The following is a 20,344-nucleotide window of genomic DNA, read 5'->3' as shown; positions in this document are numbered from 1 at the left end:
CATGGTGTCACTTCCTGCTAGAAACCTAGACGTGATGTCACCACATTGTGCAACAATCTAGGAGTGTTCTCTTGTAGAGTCTGGAGACATTCCTAGAGTACCACGCAACATGGTGATATCAATTCTGGGCTCCTAGCTGGAAGTGACATCATAATAGCATGCAACACTGTTCCTCTATTCCTGTCTCCCGGCTCTGCTCCACTGAGGGTTCACGGGGATGGGGTGTAATGGGAAGGGCTATGGCATCTGGCAGGTGGAGCCGCACAGCTGGAACCAAGAAGGTATCCCTTGACCCTTCCATGAGCAGTGAAGTGTCACCTTATTTACAACATAAAATATATGTCTTTTCACAGCCACTTTTGAGTATTATACTCTGTTCACATAGTGTCAGATTCCAGTTGACATTTTCAATTAACACTTTGATATTATCAGCAAAATCAGTTTATTGAGGCAGCAATGAGAAGCTTATGATTATTCTTGCTAAAACTAATTTGATAGGCTACACACTGATCAATGCAACTCCTGAAAACCCACTCCCAATGGACAACAGGCAGGTTTCCCCTTTTCCCAGGAAAAGATGGGTTCCCCCTCCCATTCCTAAGGGGAAACACATGATCTAGTCCTGCATCCAGGTGCACGTGACATCATTCTTGCAAAGCTGATTCAAGGCCAGCCTCACCAATGACGTCCAAGCTCCCCTCCCCCATAGTTCCATCCTCCCAGTAGAAAACCGGCAATTCAACTACACAAGTGAGCAAACAATGCAAAGCAATCAGACCAGTTACAATCAGTTAGCTTTCCCAGGCCTGTTCCCTCCTGACAGATGACAATACACAGCATGACCCTCACTGACAAATGGCAGTACCAAAGAATCATGACAGGAGGCTGGCAGCCAGGCATATCCTGACACATAGCTGTATTCCGCACAACTTAATTGCCTTGGGTCTGATGCTGTTAGGAAGTAAGGTTTTTCCACCCTTGCTTCCCCACAGTATCATGGTGGATTCTTGCACCTCCTTGTATTCTCGCTTTCCCCATGCATCTTTTCTATATCTTCTTTGCACTGAGGTTTTGGAAAAATGTGTGGCAATGCCTGGATGTCTGTTGTTAGAATGGGACAGTTGAGGTTTTCTCAGTCTTGCTAACACAGCAGCCATTCCCCACACATATAATCATAGAATTGGAAGGGACCTCCTGGGTCATCTAGTCCAACCCCCTGCACTATGCAGGACACTCACATCCCTATCGCTCATCCACTGTAACTGCCACCCTCTTGAGCCTTCACAGAATCAGCCTCTCCGTCAGATGGCTATCTAGCCTTTATTTAAAAATTTCCAAAGATGGAGAACCCACCACCTCCCAAGAAAGCCTGTTCCACTGAGAGACTGCTCTAACGGTCAGGAACTTCTTCCAGATGTTTAGACAGAGTTTCTTTTGCATTAATTCCATCCCAATGGTTCTGGTCCATTCCTTTGGACCAAGAAAGAACACAGTGACCCCCTCCACCCTGCCATCACTGAGGAGCTGAATATTGTTATATTAGTATAATGTTATAACAATGCAAATACTTTGGCCACCTCATGAGAAGGAAGGACTCCCTGGAGAAGAGCCTAATGCTGGGAGCAACTGAGGGAAAAAGAAGAAGGGGACGACAGAGAATGAGGTGGCTGGATGGAGTCACTGAAGCAGTTGGTGTGAGCTTAAATGGACTCAGGGGAATGGTAGAGGACAGGAAGGCCTGGAGGATCATTGTCCATGGGGTCGCGATGGGTCGAACACAACTTCGCACCTAACAACATAACAATGCATCTCCCAGGCTCTTGGAATATGCAGCTTTCATTTTTAAAAAAGCAAATCTCTAACCATTTTTATTGCAGAGATATAAGGGGGATGGCACATCTCTGCAACAAAAGGGGCTAAACTTCTCTTAAAAACCCTGAAAGCAATTCAGATAACCTATTACATATTTTTATAACTTTTTAAGAATATCACAATATTTGCTTGCAAGTTTTAAAAAACCCTGAACAAAAATCAGAGGGCTGGGGGAAGGCTAAGGCTGAGGCCAAAGGCCAGACAGAGAACCTATTGAGCCCCAGTGCTGTTGAACTGCAGTGGCAACTTCTGAAGAAACAGGGAAATTACACATGTCTGCTGTCTTGTGTCCAATACCATAATATATATGTATAAATAACATGCATGCATACATGGCTTGTTTAAATATTGTATACATTGCATATAAATTGTGTAAGACATGCATAAAAGAACCAAACAAATAATCAACAAGAGCAAAGGACAGACCAATGACAGATGGAAACCGAAAGCTGTGAAAGAGACAAACGGTAGAATTATTTCTCCCTATTACTCTGCAGCTCAGTTATGCCGGGGGTTCCACTCTGCTTCTCCTCCAGCAAAGAAAGACGACTTCCAAATGCTGGCCATGGTTTGGATTTAGCCTATACATAAGCACAGGCAGCTTTCATGCAAGAAAAACAGCAACAAATACTGTTCCTTCTAGAAAAAGGAATAAGGATGGTGCAGTGGCATCTTCCGCTTCTACCAAACCATTTTTAAAATTGTTTTCCACTTTTAAAAAACTCAAATCACAAGCTGAACAGTATTTCTCCATATGGTTTGAATGAGGAGACTGATTGTATGGCTGGGTTTTTTTTTTAATTACTGGATTCACCTGACACTTCTGTATCAAAATACTGGCCTGGGACAGTTTCTGAGCCAGACAGGTCAGCAAAAAGGACTCACCCCATTCTCACCAACAAAGAGGGTAAAATGGTCTTTGGGAGGCCTTCTGTCAGTGAGCTAGTTTGGTGTAGTGGTTAGGAGTGCAGACTTCTAATCTGATGAGCCAGGTTTGATTCTGCAGCTGTGCACTCCCCCATATGCAGCCAGCTGGGTGACCTTGGGCTTGCCACCGCACTGAGAAAGCTGTTCTGACCGAGCAGTAATATCAGGGCTCTCTCAGCCTCACCTCCCTCACAGGGTGTCTGTTGTGGGGAGAGGAAAGGGAAGGCGATTGGAAGCCACTTTGAGCCTCCTTCGGGTAGAGAAAAGCGGCATAGAAGAACCAACTCTTCTTCTTCTTCAGTAATATCAGGGCTCTCTCAGCCTCACTTCCCTCACAGGGTGTCTGTTGTGGGGAGAGGAAAGGGAAGGCGAATGTAAGCCGTTTTCAGACTCCTTCGGGTAGAGAAAAGCGGCATAGAAGAACCAACTCCCCCCCTCCTTCTCCTCCTATTATTATTATTATTATTAAACATTAATCAATCGCCTTTCTACATGAGGAAACTCAAGTTGGCTTACAATGCACTAACCCAAAAAAATACTCAACCTCAATTAGGATAGATTCAAATGGGTAGCCGTGTTGGTCTGAAGTAGCACAATAAAATCAGAGTCCAGTAGCACCTTTAAGACCAAAAAAGATCTATTCAGGGCTTAAAGGTGCTACTGGACTCTGATTTTGTTCAACCTCAATTTTAACCCTCAATTTGGAGAGGTCTTGGCCTCTACGTCCTGTTGCTGGCCCTTCAGAGAACTGTCTGGCCACTGTGTGACACAGGAGGCTGAACTAGATGAACCCCCGGTCTGATCCAGCAGGACTCTTCTTATGCTTGGGAGCAGATTGGTAGCCAGTGCAAAGGGTGTGGAATCCAGGGTCACATGTTCTTGTGATAGAAGAAGGTGGGGGAGACTTAACAGGGAAAAGTTCTGATGCAGGACTTGCTGCGCTGCTGTTTGTTGCTTAAGCAAAGCCTCACAACCAAGTTTCCTTTTTTCAAAGGCTTCTTTTTCCCCAAGGCTGCACTGCCTGTGGCCAGCCCTGACTGGATCACAGAGCCAGGGCAGATAGGGAAACACAGCTCCGAAAGCCACAAGCTGACAAATGAGAGACTGGCTTGAGTGCCGCAAAGACGGCCTGTTGAGGGAAACAACATGCTGTTTGCAAATCACACTGTTACATGAGTCACCGACTTTCTACACTGAAAAGTTGCCCTTTCCCTGATGCGGCGGCCAAGCATCAGGGCTGCTGTCAGGATGCAAGCGTCACAGGTTTTTACAAGACTCTGAGGATTCAGGGTCTGTCTAGAAGTCAGTGTGCTTTACATTTTCGCTGCAAAACAGCTAAGCTGGAATGGCTTCCCTCAAGGTGCCGGAAAAGGATAGCATTGTGAAGGTTGGCTATGTTTTTTAGCGAGGAGACCTAGTCTTTCAGAGAACGATGATATTTGGAGTGGGATCCAAGGCACTTCAATAAGCCTGCAACTGATTTCAATGTGTCATCAGGACAGAACCCCCACCCTGCCTACCTGTTGCAAGCCCAGCACAACCAATGTTACGCCAGAGAATCTAACTTAAAGCAAGCGTCATCTAGACCAGTGGTCCCCAATTCCCGGTCTAGGGACCGGTCCGTGAGCCAGTCGGTACCGGGATGCAGCTCCTCCTCACCGGCTGCTGCCTCGGGGGCTGCTCTGCCACCGGCTCACCTTTGGTGCTCTCCGGCGGCTGCCATGGCTGGGGTTCCCCCTTGGTGTAGCACTGCACAGCTGCTGCCGGCAGCGCCCCCCAGTGGGCAGCGGGAAGTCAAGGGCGCCGGCAGAAAATCAAGCGGATCAGTAAGGTCAAGGGTTTTTTCCAGCAGCAGGTATATTCCCTCCTGAAGTCTTTCACGGATAGCTTTTATCAGTTAAGAAGGACAAGGATTGAGGTGGCTCATTGCAGGATGAATCTTGGAATGGAAGTTTGTTGGCTTCTTCATAGGAAAGGAACTGAAGCTCATTCAAATGAAGCCGCTAAATTAAAAAAATATTACAGTAAAGAATCTGTAGTCTACAGGCTTGAGTGATTTGATTTACAAATCCCTCAGAAGTAATTTCTAGCAGGATACTGAAGTTTCATGTATTGTTTAGACGTTTTATGTAAACCGCCCTGAGCCTTCGGGGAGGGCGGTATATAAATGAATGAATGAATGAATGAATGAATGAATGAATGAATGAATGAATGAATGAATGAATGAATGAATGAATGAATGAAAAAATAAAATAAAATAAATGTTCAATCCAGGCTGAAGAATCCAGATCCCCATTCTTCCCTGAAGAAATAAATATTGGTCATGTTCTTCTCCCCACTAGCTTTTAAAGGGGTTTTGTAGGACAGAGTCCCCACTGAAAGTTAATGTACCGAACTGACTCCTTGGGCTGCCTACGAATTCTTGATGACTGATGAGGCATACAGTGGTGAAACCAAATCTTTCAGTTAATCTATTTTTAATTTTCAACATATGAAAACACTTGTTGGGAGGATTCAGATTAAGAATAAAGAAGAAGTTATTTTTACAACAAAGTGAAAAAGGCTGAGTTTTAAAAAATTGACACTTTTAGACAGAGACAGTTGCTTCACAGGCTAAATAAACAAAAAAGCCTAATTTGATTCCCCACCAAAACAGAGCTACATTTGTGTCCAGTAGCTCCTTAAAAGGCTAATCAGCAGGGACATGCATTTAGTATAACAGAGTTGAAAAACCTTATCGGAATTTTCTAGCTATTCTTTCAGCTGGATATAGACTGGGGTAGAAATTCAGCTATCTGAAAAGGCCATTCTAGGGACAGCTAGATAGTCAAATTTAAAAGGCATTTAAAGGGATTGCAGTGCCTTTAAATGCCTTTTAGATGAACTCGCTGCTTACAGAATGCATTTAAAAGGACAGCATTCCCTTTAAATGCCTCCCCCCTTCCACTGAAAGCAGTGGAAGATGGGGGCACTTTCTTTGTGGGCCCATAGAATAGGATCCCCTTTTTTAAACCTGGAGAGATTTTTAGGGAGACACCAGCAGCGATATTGCAAATTTGGTGCCTCTACCTCAAAACACAGCATCCCCAGAGGCCCAAATACCCCCCAGGTCGATTCTTCATTATGCCCTATAATGGTCCCCATTGGGTATAACAGAGCCAAAAAATGTCAGGTTTCCTGAATATTTTCCGAAACCAAATACTACACCAGTATTGGAATTTGGGAATAATAACAATATTTTCAATATTCAGGTTCAATATTTGGGTTCGATATATCCAGAAAATACCAGATGTTTTGCACAACTCTACCGGTAAGAATCAGAGCTCTCTTTGTCAGATACTGAAATAGATGGTTTTCTAGAACATCACTGAGTATTTCCAAAACACTCCATTTACTTACCCTGGTCGTAATGTCCACTTTTTGTGTGTCAAATCGAAGCTTTCATATGATCCCCCTTAATGATTTGCTCACCATTCAAAAAGAGCAGCATTTGGGATAGTTTTGGATCTGCTCCAGACAGCATGGCAGCTGGCTGGGTGACGCTGCTGATGCACCCTCACCTTGATAAGGATTATGCAGACATCGGTATCCTCGTGAGCAAATCACACAACATTTAAAATCAGCTATATGAAAGCGTATGTTCTGCTTTTGCACCAGCACGGTCAGCAGCATACATTTGCTAGTGGATGCTCAAAACTGACTGGCAGGAACTGCAGTGTGGGAATGTGCATGCCACAGACCGTTTATGCATTGTAGGTTTCATGCTGGGCTGCAGGCTGGAGTTTTAGTCCTGGCAAGTTGCCCCACCTCTTCCTGCACCCACATGGGGGATCATTTGGCCCGGTGCACCTCATCCGCCCCTGATTTGTGCTCCTGCATGAAAGCTGGGACAGTGAAGTTCCCAGTGCATAAACGGTCACATTGAAGCCAGTGGGCAAGCAAGGCAAGAAGACAAAATGGCCAGGGCTGGGGAAAAGGCAGCCCCCCCCCCCCAACCCTCACCAGCCCAAACAGATTCAGACAACCAAGGAAACAACCTCTTTTTAATGGGAGATTTCTTCCCCCGTTGCATGAGTTAGGCAAGGAATAGAAATTTGGGGAGACAAGCAACACAGCAATCCCCCACCTCAAAAGCAAGATTTAAACATCTATGCTTAATATTGATTTTTTTTTTTAGCACATAAAGATGAAGGAAGACGGATAGACTTGGGGGGAAAGCAGTGTAAGGATAAAATGCAAAGAATATTTTCACTCGAAAAACAATGGAATGTGTTTTCAAGGATCAAGGATCCTGCTTGACACCTATGGACAACCGGTGACTGAGCACCCTGATAGTCAGTAGCCACCAACAGCTCTTCAGTGAAACCCCCCACCCCCCGCCAATTTATTGATTTTCCAAAGTTGACTGACCCAGACAAAAGAAAACCAGCCCTGCCTTCCAGCTGAATAGGTATATCCTTCCGGGTGAAGCCTGAGCTTGCCAAGGGAGACTACCCACTCACTAACACCTTACTCCTTCCTGCCCGTCACGCCTCTGCGGCCCCCTCCCTGAACAGCATGCCAAGTGTAATTATGCAATTAATTAATCCTGTTCTGTTTTACAAGTTTGTTTTGAGGGAGGACCCTGAAATTATATTTGCATGGAAGACTCTTCAGTGGGCTGGGAAATTAACATCCCCACCATTGGCATTCTGCACTCCCCCCGCCCCGATCCTCCTTATTGTTACAGCCACGCTATGAAAGACCCAGAGCCTCACACCAACTCCTGCACTTTGCAGCAGGCCAGATTAATTGCCAAATGGCCGGACGAAATGGCAAACTGTCGAGATCCTATTAATGGCAGCTCAGTCTTGGAATGATGGCAGGCCATGAGCCTGGCAGCCAGTCAAGCTTAACAAGGTCTTACAAGGCTCTTCCGGTCCCGAGGTTATTGTATTTTGCCAAAGGACTGCAATTAGTAGTAGCACTCTTCACAATGGTAGGAACCACGCACAAAAGAAATGCAATGTGTCCCCTCATAGCAGACAGAGCCCGGATTCTGGTATCAATGCTCTCCCATTGATACGCTGCATAACTCTGAGCAAAGCCATTTACCGTTTCAATTAAAATGGAGGCCATTCACTGTCGCGGAGGAGAGGGGGACTGTAATTAATGCTGGGGGGAATCAGATAAGAAGAATTCTCAATACCCAAACTATGATTACTGGTTGAAAGTGGCCTTAAAAACTGGTTGAAAGTGGCGGACCTTTAACTGACCTTTCAAACTACTTTCCCACCTCTCCCCACCCCCCAAGCCAATGATGTTTTCCCCCTACTCATTTGTGCAAAAGCATGTATGTACGCAAATGGGCAACTGGGAGGGAAGGTGGCACGGTGAAGCCGAATCTTGCCACAACTCACGGAATGAGTACCTGGATGGGAGACTACCAAGGAAGACTCTGCAGAGGAAGGCAATGGCAAACCTCCTCTTCTTCCATCTTGCATTGAAAGCCCCTTCCTGAGGTTGCCATAGGTCCATGGCATAGCCCATTCTCCTTAGACCTTGTAAGCTAAGTGGGATGAGTACCTGGATGGGAGACTACCAAGGAAGACTCTGCAGAGGAAGGCAATGGCAAACCTCCTCTTCTTCCATCTTGCATTGAAAGCCCCTTCCTGAGGTTGCCATAGGTCCATGGCATAGCCCATTCTCCTTAGACCTTGTAAGCTAAGTGGGATGAGTACCTGGATGGGAGACCACCAAGGAAGACTCTGCAGAGGAAGGCAATGGCAAACCTCCTCTTTTTCCATCTTGCATTGAAAGCCCCTTCCTGAGATTGCCATAGGTCCATGGCATAGCCCATTCCCCTTAGACCTTATAAGCTAAGTGGGATGAGTACCTGGATGGGAGATCACCAAGGAAGGCTCTGCAGAGGAAGGCAATGGCAAACCTCCTCTTTTTCCATCTTGCATTGAAAGCCCCTTCATAGGGTTGCTGTAAATCCATGGTAATAGCCCAATCTTGTCTGATCCCAGAAGTTAAGTAAGGCTTGATACTTGGACGAGAGACCACCAAGGAAGCCTCTGCAGTGGAAGGCAACAGCAAACCACCTCTGCTTTTCACTTGCCTTGAAAACCCTTGCTGGGATTGCCGTATGTCTGGTTGAGACTTGACAGCACTTTCATGTGTAGGCAGGTGGACATAGGTTAAAGATGCAAACCATGAGTTCAGGGGCGGTGGGGAGAGGACAGGTTCAAGTCCTGCTTTCCCCTGGCATGTCAACATTCCACATGGGATCTGCGGTGCTTAAAGCAGATGAAGTTTAAAGCACCCCAATCACTGGAAGAGTCTGAACTAAGGAGCTGCAGGCATATCAGCTTCCAATTCAGACAGATCCACCACCGAGGTAAGAGTCAAAATCATTGTGTGTGCACTGAAAGAGTATCACCGAGACTGCATATGGCTCATGCTGCATGCTGGGAAGAAGGGGGTGCTGCCTGCCACTCTGGAGAGAGAACACATGAAGCTACTTTATACTGAATCAAACCCTTGTTCCATTAACATCAGGATTGTCCACTCTGACTAGCAGAAGCTCTGTGGTCTTAGGCACGGATCCTTCACATCCCCTGACAATTCGTCTTCCACCTGCAGATGCTAGGGATCGAATCTGGGACATTCCGCATGCCAGGCATATGAAGAAGAAGAAGAAGAGTTGGTTCTTATATGCCGCTTTTCCCTACCCGAAGGAGGCTCAAAGCGGCTTACATTCGCCTTCCCATTCCTCTCCCCATATGCCCTGCCTCTAACTACAGCCCCTCTTAAAGGGGGACAAATAATAGTATGTGGGGGGGGAACGCCACACACACAGTGTGAGGCAGCTGATGCCTTGTCTGCAGGAAAGCAAAATCCCATTCTGCTCAGGTCAAAACTCAAAACTGCATTTCTAAGTAAATGGAATTGTCTCTCACACACCTGGTCCTCCATGCCCTCCCACCACACCAGGGTCATGTCACAGAAGCACAAACAAGAGATCCTCATATGTGGGTATTGCCTCGGCCAGCAGTGGCTTATTTCCTTGCAAGATGGATTTATCTGGATCAGATGGGAATTCAAGGCGTGCTTCTCAGAGAGACTCGGCTTTCAAGTCCGAGCTGCAAGCCGTGGAGAATCCACGGGCTCCCTGAGACGCCTTCTGCAAGCTAAAACATGTGTTTCCCTTAATGCCCTTCCCAAGACAACAGTGCGACAAGCAAACAACACACATACCTTTAAAAGCCCCATCTTATTTCTTGCTCACGGCAGAGTGTGATGGGATGAGATAAACCGGCAGGCAGGCGGAAGCCACCTGGAGATCTAGAGTTATAATTATAGGAAGGATTTAAATCCAGCGCACTATACGACCGGTCAAATCTTTTGTGAAAATTCAGACTTGTTTTGTTCTTCTTCTTCTTCTTCAGACGTGTGGATTTCAGTCCCAACCACATTGGGTCAGAGGACAGCTGATGGTAGAGCAAGGGTGGCTTTACTTACGTGATCGATCAGCTCTCGGATCATGCCGTTCCACTGTCCTTTCTCATCCTGGGCTCCGTACTTCCCGTCCTCCACCAGCCGGATGTCATACACAAAGCCAAGGATGTGGGAAAGCTCTTTCAGGAGATCGATGCAGTAGCCTTCAAAGCGGTCGTTCCCGGAGAGGACGGTGTCTGACTTGCGGAACATGATGAAAGGTTCTTCCTAATAGCCAAGGGAGAAGGACCAGGGGGACAAAACTCAACCAGGTGAATCACAGAGCCAATGCCCAGCCAGAACCAAGAGATGAATCTCCCATCCCTCCGAGGGTACCGTACTGCAAACGGAATGTGAGTTACAAATGATGAAGAGATTTACTATCTGCATTAGCAACAACCCATTAGCCACAACTCGACCGCAGCCACACTAGCCACAACCCAACACTGAAACCATCCCCAGAATTCAAAGATGCTTTGAAGCAGGGGTATCTTGATGCTGAAATGTACAATTGTGGGTAGAGCTTCTTCATTTTAAGATCTGGAACCGAAACTGAGATGGCACTATGTGGCATACCTTTCCCTTTATACCTCCTCAATGTAAAGGGCTAGCAATGGTTTCAAAACTAAACTAGGGCCCATTCTGCATATGTTGGATAATACACTTTCACAATGTGCTTTTGCAGCTGAATTTTTCTTTGCGAAACAGGGGGGAAGGAATTGCACATGCACTGGTTTTCCTGCTGGCAGGATCAAGTGCTCCTCACCCAGGACAGCCTTTCCCTCAGTTTGTCCCAAATCACCCCATGAATATCAGAGCAGAGATCTGAGCCCAGTTTCCCCTTATTATCCCACTACGCCACAGCCCCTCCAAGGAGCAAATTCTGCACTGCATCCCTAAGAGGACCCCTCTTCTGGCTTCACCTGGGCCAGGAGTGTGACCTGCAGCTGCCTTAGTGTTGATGCTCCTGGCCATCATAATCTGGAGTTCACCATTTCCAGCACACTGTGGAAGCAGCCTGACTGTCTGGACTGGCTCCCAGATCCCTGGAAAATTTGTCAAGGCTTATGTTATGTGTCCATCCACAGGGCGACCCAGAACACCTTCTCCTCCCAGAGCAATGACAGACCTGAGCAAAGGCCATCTGATCCCTGAGCCAGATCACCCACTCTCTGGGCACCACATGTCCTCTTTAGTACAACTTTGCTGTTTTCCGCGTTAAGTGTGACTCTTCCCCAAAGTAAGGAGGTCTTACTGGGAACATGGTTCTGCTGAGATTGCCAGGAATGATGCAGAGTCATGGACTACAGGCACGCCACAACCCAAAGTCATGAGGTGACTAGTAGGCTAAATTTTCCATTTCTCAGAGAAGGTGGTGGGACTCCAAGCCGGACTCTTGTCTTTTAGCACTGGCTGTTTCACCCAGATACCTTTAGCACATGCTTGCTGGCAGCTCTCTAGTTACACAGCAGCTCCACCAAAGGTTGCCAGCTTTGGGTTGGGAAATTTCTGGAGATTTGGGGGGGGGGTGGAATCTGGGAAGTGAGGAGTCTGGGGAGGGAGCTCAGCAGGGTAAAATGCCATACATTCTCCTCACTGAAGCAGTTGTTTCCTCCAAAGAGCAGTCAGAATTCCAAATCTCCAGGTCCCACCAGGAGGTTGGCAACCTCAGCTCTGCCTCAGTGGGAAGCAGAGCTGAACCAAGCCTTGTGAATCCTTGTTGTGACATTGACGGAGTACTTTGTGATGCATCGGCAGGCCTGGATGTATCCCTCTGAAGCTGCCTTGCTAGTTTAGAGCCTCCGTCTGAGCTCTGACAAAAGCTGTCAAAATAAACTTATTCTTGGTAGTTTCCCCTCGCTATAAACAGAAAATTCAACACTTCTTCAATCAGGATAAAATACCCGCATTTCATGCAAGGCTTAAAAACACAGCCAAAGCGCCATGCTTCTTGTCAGAAAAAGTGACAAGTTTAGGCACCGAAAGTGTCAGCCCACCAACTCAAACATATGTAAGGGCCATCCAGCCTCGGGATGCCCCCAGAAGGACCATAAGATCATCGAATACTAATATGTGGGTGATCCCTGGCCCGAGGCAAGCGTGTCTGGCTGTGGTCCCAGCCTGGTGGAATAAGCTGCCAGCTGAGCCCCACGCTAGGGCCCGAAGCAGCCGTGGGAGGGAGGGAGGGGCGGCGCTGGCACGCCTATCGGCGCACATGTGCAGGTGCAGAGCTCTGAATTGTTTAAATGGTATTTTAACAGTGATTTTATATGTTACTAGGGACAAAGCCCGTTGCATTCAGGAATACAATGGATGCTAGATTGGAGTGGGGTAGGGTGGGGTGGAAGAACTCTGCGGATGGCCTCTCCCTCCCCTCAGGTCCTCGAAAGGTTTCAGGCTGGAGGCCTCCAGGCAGGGAACTCACCAGCAGGGGCAGCTCTCACGCAGCAGGGATCTGCAGACTCTGAGCCTCAGAGGGAAGTGGAAGGAGTGGGGGACGGACAGGCAAGCCGGTTGGAGGAGGAGGTACTCAGGGGCAGGACAGCTGCCTTGAGTGGGTGTTAAGCGCTGAGTGGCACTTAAGAAGAAGAAGAAGAAGAGTTGGTTCTTATATGCCGCTTTTCCCTACCCGAAGGAGGCTCAAAGCATTTGGAAATATAAGACCCCACTTTAACTACACAATGGTATGAACTTTTGCCCAAAGCTTATAAACTTTTTCACGTTTAAGCCATGAAACCAGTTCCTCCTCCTAGGCCGTACCAGAAATATATTATGTGGAACAGATTTTGTGAACCGCTCCAAGCCTGCTTGCAGGGAGGGGCGGAATATAAAACTAATAATACATTAATTAAAATAAAATATATAAATTGACTGATAGTCACACCAGCAAGGGACTTTCAAGGCAAGTGAGAATCCAAAGTGGTTTTCTCGCTTCTCTCCCCTGCAGAACCATCCTCGGAGGTCTCTCCCATACAAGTACTGACCTTGCTTAGCTTTTGAGATCTGATGAGATCAAGCTATGCCATGATGCCTTTCCCTCTCACCCGACTCATTGTCTTGGAGGACCCCCAAGTGCCAAACGCTGGAGAAGCAGAGTAATCTGCAATCACTTACCAAGACTGTAGTGACAATCAAGGACCTATTTGTCAGGGAATCGGTTACGTTGGGCCCCTGCCTTCGGGTGGGTTCAGTGATATTCAGTCCATCGGAGGGGCTCCAGACTCCAACCTGTGATAGACAGAAAGGGAAACACTCATCTGGGGCCTCCAGTAGAAGTCATCTAGCTCAGTGGTCCCCAACCTGCGGGCCGCGGCCCGGTGCTGGGCCGCGAAGGCCATGGCGCCGGGCCGCGGCTCCCTCTCCCCACCCCTCCCCACAGTAAAAAACATCCCAGGCCGCAAGCTTGCGGCCCAGGAAGCTTCTTACTGCGGGAGGGCAGGGAGAGGGAATCAGGGCTGCACCGCGTACTGCGCATACGCGGCCGGGCCGCGCACGCACACATGCGCCATGCGTGGCCAAAACCGCATGCGCGATTTTGGCCGCGCACGGCGCTTGCCCGCATGTGCAGCCCGGCCGCGCTGCGCGATGCACGGGCACGGCCCGCGCATGCGCGATGCACGGGCAGGGCAGTTGCCCTGCCGGTCCCCAGCCTCAGTGCTTTGGATATAAAATGAGGAACAACAACTACTGACCTGCTTCATCCATTTGTGATGTGGATGAACAGCACCACTGCATTCAATATCCTAGCATGTGCCAAAGTCAAGGGTGCCATGGTGATTCCACAGCTCAGATGCACTTTTGAAAAAGTTTCAGGAGGGCAGCCATGTTGGTCTGCAGCAGAACAGTAAGATTCAAGTCCTGCAGGATCTTCCAGACCAACAAAATTCTCCAGGTCTGAGCTTCCCAGTGTCAGACAACGGGAGCTCTCAAAAGGTTATATCCAGAAAACCTCTAAGGCGCTACTGAACTTGAATTATGAAAAACGTTTGGGAATTGGAAACAACATATATAAACAGAAAATGTGATGCACACATGCATTGACTTGAAGCACAGATTCCAGCAGTGCCTGAAAGTGTCAGTCAAAACTGACATCAAAAGTGAGACCAGAGCATTCCGTACTTCTGTGTCTCAGCCCTGCAGGGATGAGGGATGGTCCTGGTCTCAGTCCGGGTGGCCAGAAAAGCTCTTCTCCTTCTCTAAATCTCTACACCCACCAGGTTTATTGTAACAGAGGAGCAAGACTTAACGGGAAAGCCAGACTGCTGACACAAAATCCAGCTCCTCTCCCCACTCCCACTCCCCCCATCGTCTCTTATCCTGTGAAAACTCATGTGCCTCAAAGCTTATATGTGGCCGTGATGCCGAGCAACAAGAAACTGGGGAGTCCTCAGCAGACCCATAGAGAGGGCCAGGGGAAAGGAAGAAAGCTCCCTGTATGGGGCAATATATCCATTTTAAAAGACTCCCCTCGTTACTGCCCTCCGATCCTACCACCAATGTTGTCACGCTGGATGGATAATATGGGATTTGTAATTACACGTGCTTAAGTCTGCTGTAATCCTCCAACTTGCGGGAGGCAAGGATGATCCGAAGCCCACCGCTAAACCTGGGCAAATGGAAGCTATTAAATGTAATGCAAAAGTACATATTGGGATTCTCTCCCTGTTTGGGCGCGCCATTAATTCAGATTATCCAGTGACAGGAGTTTAATGTCCACAGAGATTTGACATGGATACTGTAAAGCCTCTCTTGAGCTGACAAAGAGCCTGAACACACATTTGTGAAGGGAAAAGGGGAGAGCAAGAGATGGGTGTTCTGTGGGCAGAACTTGCTGGAACTGACAAGAATTAACAGCAGAGTCCGCAGCCATCTATCAGGAAGCGTTTGTGGGAAACAAGGGACGTTTCTGCTCCGTGTTGACCTTAAATACCCATATCTAATGACTGTCTTGAGTGATGGGGCATGGCCGAAGAAATACGAACATTCGTCACTTTCTAAAGGAAGGTCTCACAAAGGGAGCGAGGTTTTCCACCCTCTCTCGGAAAGTTAGAATTCAGGGTCACCCAATGAAGATGATGGGTAGAAGGTTCAGGATAGGGTGTATTTTTGACATATGAAAATGTAGGTTCATTACTTAATGCATAAGACTGCGACAAGATGTCAGGATCTGCCTGGCTGCCAGCCTCCCGCCATGATCCTGTCGGTGTCAGCTGCCAATGTGTATTGTCATATCTCAATGGAGAGAAGGCCTGGGAAAGTTCACTGATTGTAACTGTTTTGATTGCTTAGCATTGCTTGCTCATTTGTGTAGTGTAATTGCCAGTTTTCTCTTGGGAGGATGGAACTGTGGGAGAGGGGAGCTTGGACGTTACCGGTGAGGCTGGCCTTGAGTCGGCTTTGCAAAGATGATGTTATGTGCAGCTGGTTGCAGGACTAGCTTATGTGTATTTCCCACAGGGAGCAGGGGAAAGATGCCTCTTGCCATTTGGGAGGTGGGATTTCGGAGGTTATATTTATCAGTATATACCCTGCCAAATTAGTTTTAGCAATAATAATCATGAGCTTCATATTGCTACCTCTTCTCATTTGGGGTGTGTGTGTGAGATTTTGGAGATTATACTTATCGGTATATTTCCCATCAAATTAGTTTCAGCAAGAATAATCATGAGCTTCATACTGCTACATCAATAAAAAGCTTTTGCTGCTAATGCCAAGTATATTCATTGAGAAAGTCGATGGGATCTGACAGTGCTGGCCACTGGCTTTCATGGCTTGGAAGATCAAGGACTTTAAACAGATATTGGCTATATTTTAAAACAGAACCTCCACAATCAGAGTCAGTATACCTCAGAAAATCAGATGCTGGGAAGAGAAAACGAGGGTCAGCTGCTGTTGTCAGCCTCCCTGTGAGCCTTTAGAGGTGCCAGAATTCACCTCTGTTGGAAACAGGATGCTGGGCTAGACAGGATTTTCAACAGATCCAAATTGAATAATTAGACACCATCAAGTTGCAACTGAGTCACCGTGATGTCAGTACTATGGGGTTTTCCAGGGGGAAGATGAACAGAGTTAGTTTGCCATTGTCGTCCTCTGCAAAGCAATCCTGCACTTATTTGGTGGTTTCCCTTTAAAGGTAAAAGTAAAGGTATCCCTTGTGCAAGTACCGAGTCATATCTGACCCTTGGGGCGATGCCCTCCAGCGTTTTCATGGCAGACTCAATACAGGGTGGCCTTGTCATTCCCTTCCCGAGTCATTACCGTTTACCCCCCACCAGCAAGCTGGGTACTCATTTTACCGACCTCGGAAGGATGGAAGGCTGAGTCAACCTTGAGCCGGCTGCTGGGATCAAACTCCCAAGCCTCATGGGCAGACAGCTTCAGACAGCATTTCTGCCGCTTACCACTCTGCACTACAAGAGGCCCTGGTTTCCCTTTAGCGGTGTGCATTTGGTTTGGTAAAACCAAATCAATGGGGTGGGGAGAGTGTTTCTTAAGCCCAGCCCTGTGCGATCTGGGATCCGAATCGCAAATAGCCAAACCTTTTAATTTGGGATCCTGAATGGCTGCCTAAAAAGCAAGTCCACGGTATAGCCCAATCTAGTCAGGGCTTGGAACCTAAGCAGGGTTGGTCCTTGCATGGGAGACCACCAAGGAAGGCTCTGCAGAGGAAGGTAATAGCAAACCACCCCTACTTTTGACTTGCCTTGGAAGCCCTTGATGGAGTTTCCATAAGTCAGATGCAACTTGATGGCACATTCTGCACAAGCAGACCTCCCAATGTCCTCCCATATTCACTTAGCCAACCCAACTGGGTTTCACAATGGCTCCATAATAAGACAGGGCAAAATACAGGCTAGCACCAGAGTTATTCATGGACACTCTAGCTCAGTGGTTCTCAACCTTCCGCGACCCTTTAATACAGTTCCTTATGCTGTGGTGACCCCCAACCATAAAATTATGCAAGTGTTCTTTCACTGACCAATGGTGTGAAGATCCATTGTTCATGATTATATATTGTATATAAACTGTATACACAATTGTAAATAAATTGGTGGGCGCCTTCAGGAGGAGTGGCAACAGTGGCGGTGCTCCTCCCCCCCCCCCCAGCCATGCTGCTTGGCCTGCCGTGCCCCCTGTAAAAGAGTTGTTTGACCCCCAAAGGGCTCCCGACCCCCAGGTTAAGAACCACTGATCTAGTGTAAAGCCTGCCACTTCATCCCCCCTTTCCTTCTTGGGTCCAAACAATAGTGTAAGGATTGTCGAGCAGGACTGCACCCCATTCCTCAGGCTCCTGCTACAACTGCTTTGACGGGGCTTGCGGGGGGGGGGGAGGAAAGTGCCAATAATGAGCCCACCCAACTGACCTTCTCCAGCCCTTCTTCTTTGAGGCTGACAATGTCCAAGTCGAAATCCGTCCGCAGCCCGCTGGTTTTGTTGAAGACGATGCGGCCGGTTAAGCCTTCCCATTGGGCCTGCAGAAGAAAGAGTGGAAATTATAGCGGTGTGCGTGCGGGGGTGTTGAAGATCAAGGTGGGGGCACAAAGGAGCCCCTTAGTGAGGCCCATAAATCACATTTCGCCACACGCTGCTTCATTTTAATTACTCCTTACACTGATCCTCTCTCCCCACAGGGCATGATTAATTAATCATCAGCTCTGTCATTGCTCTGCCGAGGCTGAGTTCCAGAAGTCCCACCACATTCCTGGCCCGGTCTGCACTCACGCCTTCCTGGTTCCGCATAGAGTGCGGCTGGGTTGGCCAAGGGAAAGAAAGCAGGGCTTGTTTGCTGAGGGCAGGTACTTCTCAAAGCTGCCTGAGGGACCGCCAATCAGACTCTGAGAGGAAGCCGACCTGAGCTTGCAAAAGGGCCCGAGTCTGTCCCACCACCTCTTCCCGAGGCTGCCAGCTCCAGGTTGGGAAATATCTGAAGATTTGGGGAAAGGGACCTCAGCAGGCTATAATGCCATAAAGTCCATCCTCCATGGGAACAGATCTTGATCAATTGGAGATCCAACTCCAACAGTGGGAGACCTTTAAGACACACCTGGAGGTTGCAAACACAGTCCACATGCATAATTTCATCTTTGGGGCTGGGCTTCTAAGTTAACAGACAGGCTGAAGACCCATGGCCTGGCCACTCCTTGCAGTCAGACCAGCCCATTCTGCCCTCTCTTCATTCCCATGACAGCTTCAAGGGAGGCCTCTGGCTGCTTTGGCTCCTCCTTCCCCGGTCACAACACTTCTCTGCTTCCACTTATCTCTGACCCAGAGGCATCCATCCTCCCAGGACTTGCCTAATTCTTCACTGGGCAATCTGAAACAACCCCCATGGATATACAGTTTTGTCCCCCAAGAGATCCCAGTAGGGTTGCTAGCCTCCAAGTAGGACCAGTAGCATGTGCGAAAAGGATCTAGGAGTCTCAGTAGACCCTACATTGAACATGAGTCAGCAGTGTGACTCAGTGGCTAAAAAGGCAAATGGGATTTTAAAGGTAAAGGTAAAGGTAAAGGTATCCCCTGTGCAAGCACCGAGTCATGTCTGACCCTTGGGGTGACGCCCTCCAGCGTTTTCTTGGCAGACTCAATACGGGGTGGTTTGCCAGTGCCTTCCCCAGTCATTACCGTTTACCCCCCAGCAAGCTGGGTACTCATTTTACCGACCTCGGAAGGATGGAAGGCTGAGTCAACCTTGAGCCGGCTGCTGGGATCGAACTCCCAGCCTCATGGGCAAAGCTTTCAGACGGCTGCCTTACCACTCTGCGCCACAAGAGGCTCAAAATGGGATTTTGGGCTGTATCAAATGGAGTATCGTATCCAGATCACGGGAGGTGATGCTACCACTTTACTCTGCTCTGGTTCGGCCTCAATTGGAGTACCATGTTCAGTTTTGGGCACCCCAATTGAAGAGGGATGTTGACAAACTGGAACGTGTCCAAAGGAGGGCAACAAAGATGGTGAGGGGTTTGGAGACCAAGACATATGAAGAAAGGTTGGGAGAGCTTGGTCTGTTTAGCCTGGAGAGGAGACAACTGAAAGGGGACCTGATAACCATCTTCAAGTATTTAAAAGGGTGCCATAAAGAGGAAGGAGCAGAATTGTTCTCTCTTGCCCCAAAGGAACAGACCAGAATGAGTGGGATGAAATTAATTCAAAAGAAATTCCATCTAAACATCAGGAAGAAGTTCCTGGAAGTTAGAGTGGTTTCTCAGTGGAACAGGCTTCCTCGGGAGGTGGTGGGTTCTCCATCTTTGGAGATTTTTAAACAGAAGCTAGATACCCATCTGACGGAGAGGCTGATTCTGAGAAGGCAAAGGGGTGGCAGGTTACAGTAGTGCAGGGGGTTGGACTAGATGACCCAGCAGGTCCCTTCCAACTTTATTATTCTATGATGATTCTAATGACCAAGGATCTCCAGATGACATAGGTCAGTTCCCCTGGAGAAAACAGCTCCTTTGGATAGTGGACTCCATAGCACCAAAGGGCATTGCAGTTACAGCTAGAGAGGTAGAACCAACCACTCAGAGAGCTCACTAGCAAAGGAGCTACCCACCAGGAGAGCTAATGTGGCACAGTGGTTAGAGTTTCATGGAAGCACAGAGTTGAAAGGGGCAATCCAGACCATCTCGTCCAACCTCCTGCTCAATGCCTAACACGTCCATTAAAAGTATCTGCCCAGCTGCTGCTTAAAGATTGCCAGTGAGGAAGAGTTTACCACCTACTTAGGCAGCAGGTTCTACTACTCTGGGGGGGGATTTCCTGATATCTAGCCAGGATGATTCTACATGAAGTTTAGACCCATTACTACGGGTCCTAACCTCTGCTGCCAACAGGAACTGTTTCCTGGGCCTATTCTGCACAAAATAGATTTAGAAGTACACACTTTAGAAGTAGATTTTCCTGTTCTGCACAGGTGCCAAAGCACATTGAAAGTGCATTACCCTATGTGTGCAGAATGGGCCCTGCTCTCCTCTGACAAGCTTTCAATATACTGGAGAGCAATCATGTCCCCTCTCAACCTCCTCTTCTCCAGGCTGAAGATTCCCAAGTCCTTCAGCCTTTCCTC

At 47.9% G+C, this 20,344-nt stretch overlaps 1 protein-coding gene across 4 annotated transcripts in view; it reads right to left on the bottom strand.

Annotated features, from left to right (window-relative positions):
* The window catches only part of GRIK3 (glutamate ionotropic receptor kainate type subunit 3), a 250,049-nt gene that overhangs the window by 46,745 nt on the left and 182,960 nt on the right, over positions 1-20,344 (bottom strand). For all 4 annotated transcript variants that reach the window (XM_077337278.1, XM_077337281.1, XM_077337280.1 and 1 more), the window contains exons 8-10: positions 17,646-17,753; positions 13,396-13,509; positions 10,306-10,509 (exon numbers count right to left, since the gene is read on the bottom strand). In XM_077337278.1, the coding sequence (XP_077193393.1) occupies positions 10,306-10,509; positions 13,396-13,509; positions 17,646-17,753 (426 nt within the window). The remainder of the gene's footprint in view (positions 1-10,305; positions 10,510-13,395; positions 13,510-17,645; positions 17,754-20,344) is intronic.

The sequence above is a fragment of the Paroedura picta genome, chromosome 5 (assembly GCF_049243985.1).
Source record: "Paroedura picta isolate Pp20150507F chromosome 5, Ppicta_v3.0, whole genome shotgun sequence".
In the NCBI taxonomy this organism is placed as follows: Eukaryota; Metazoa; Chordata; class Lepidosauria; order Squamata; family Gekkonidae; genus Paroedura; species Paroedura picta.
Note: the sequence above shows the minus strand (reverse complement) of the source record. Positions and strands in the feature narration are given on the sequence as shown.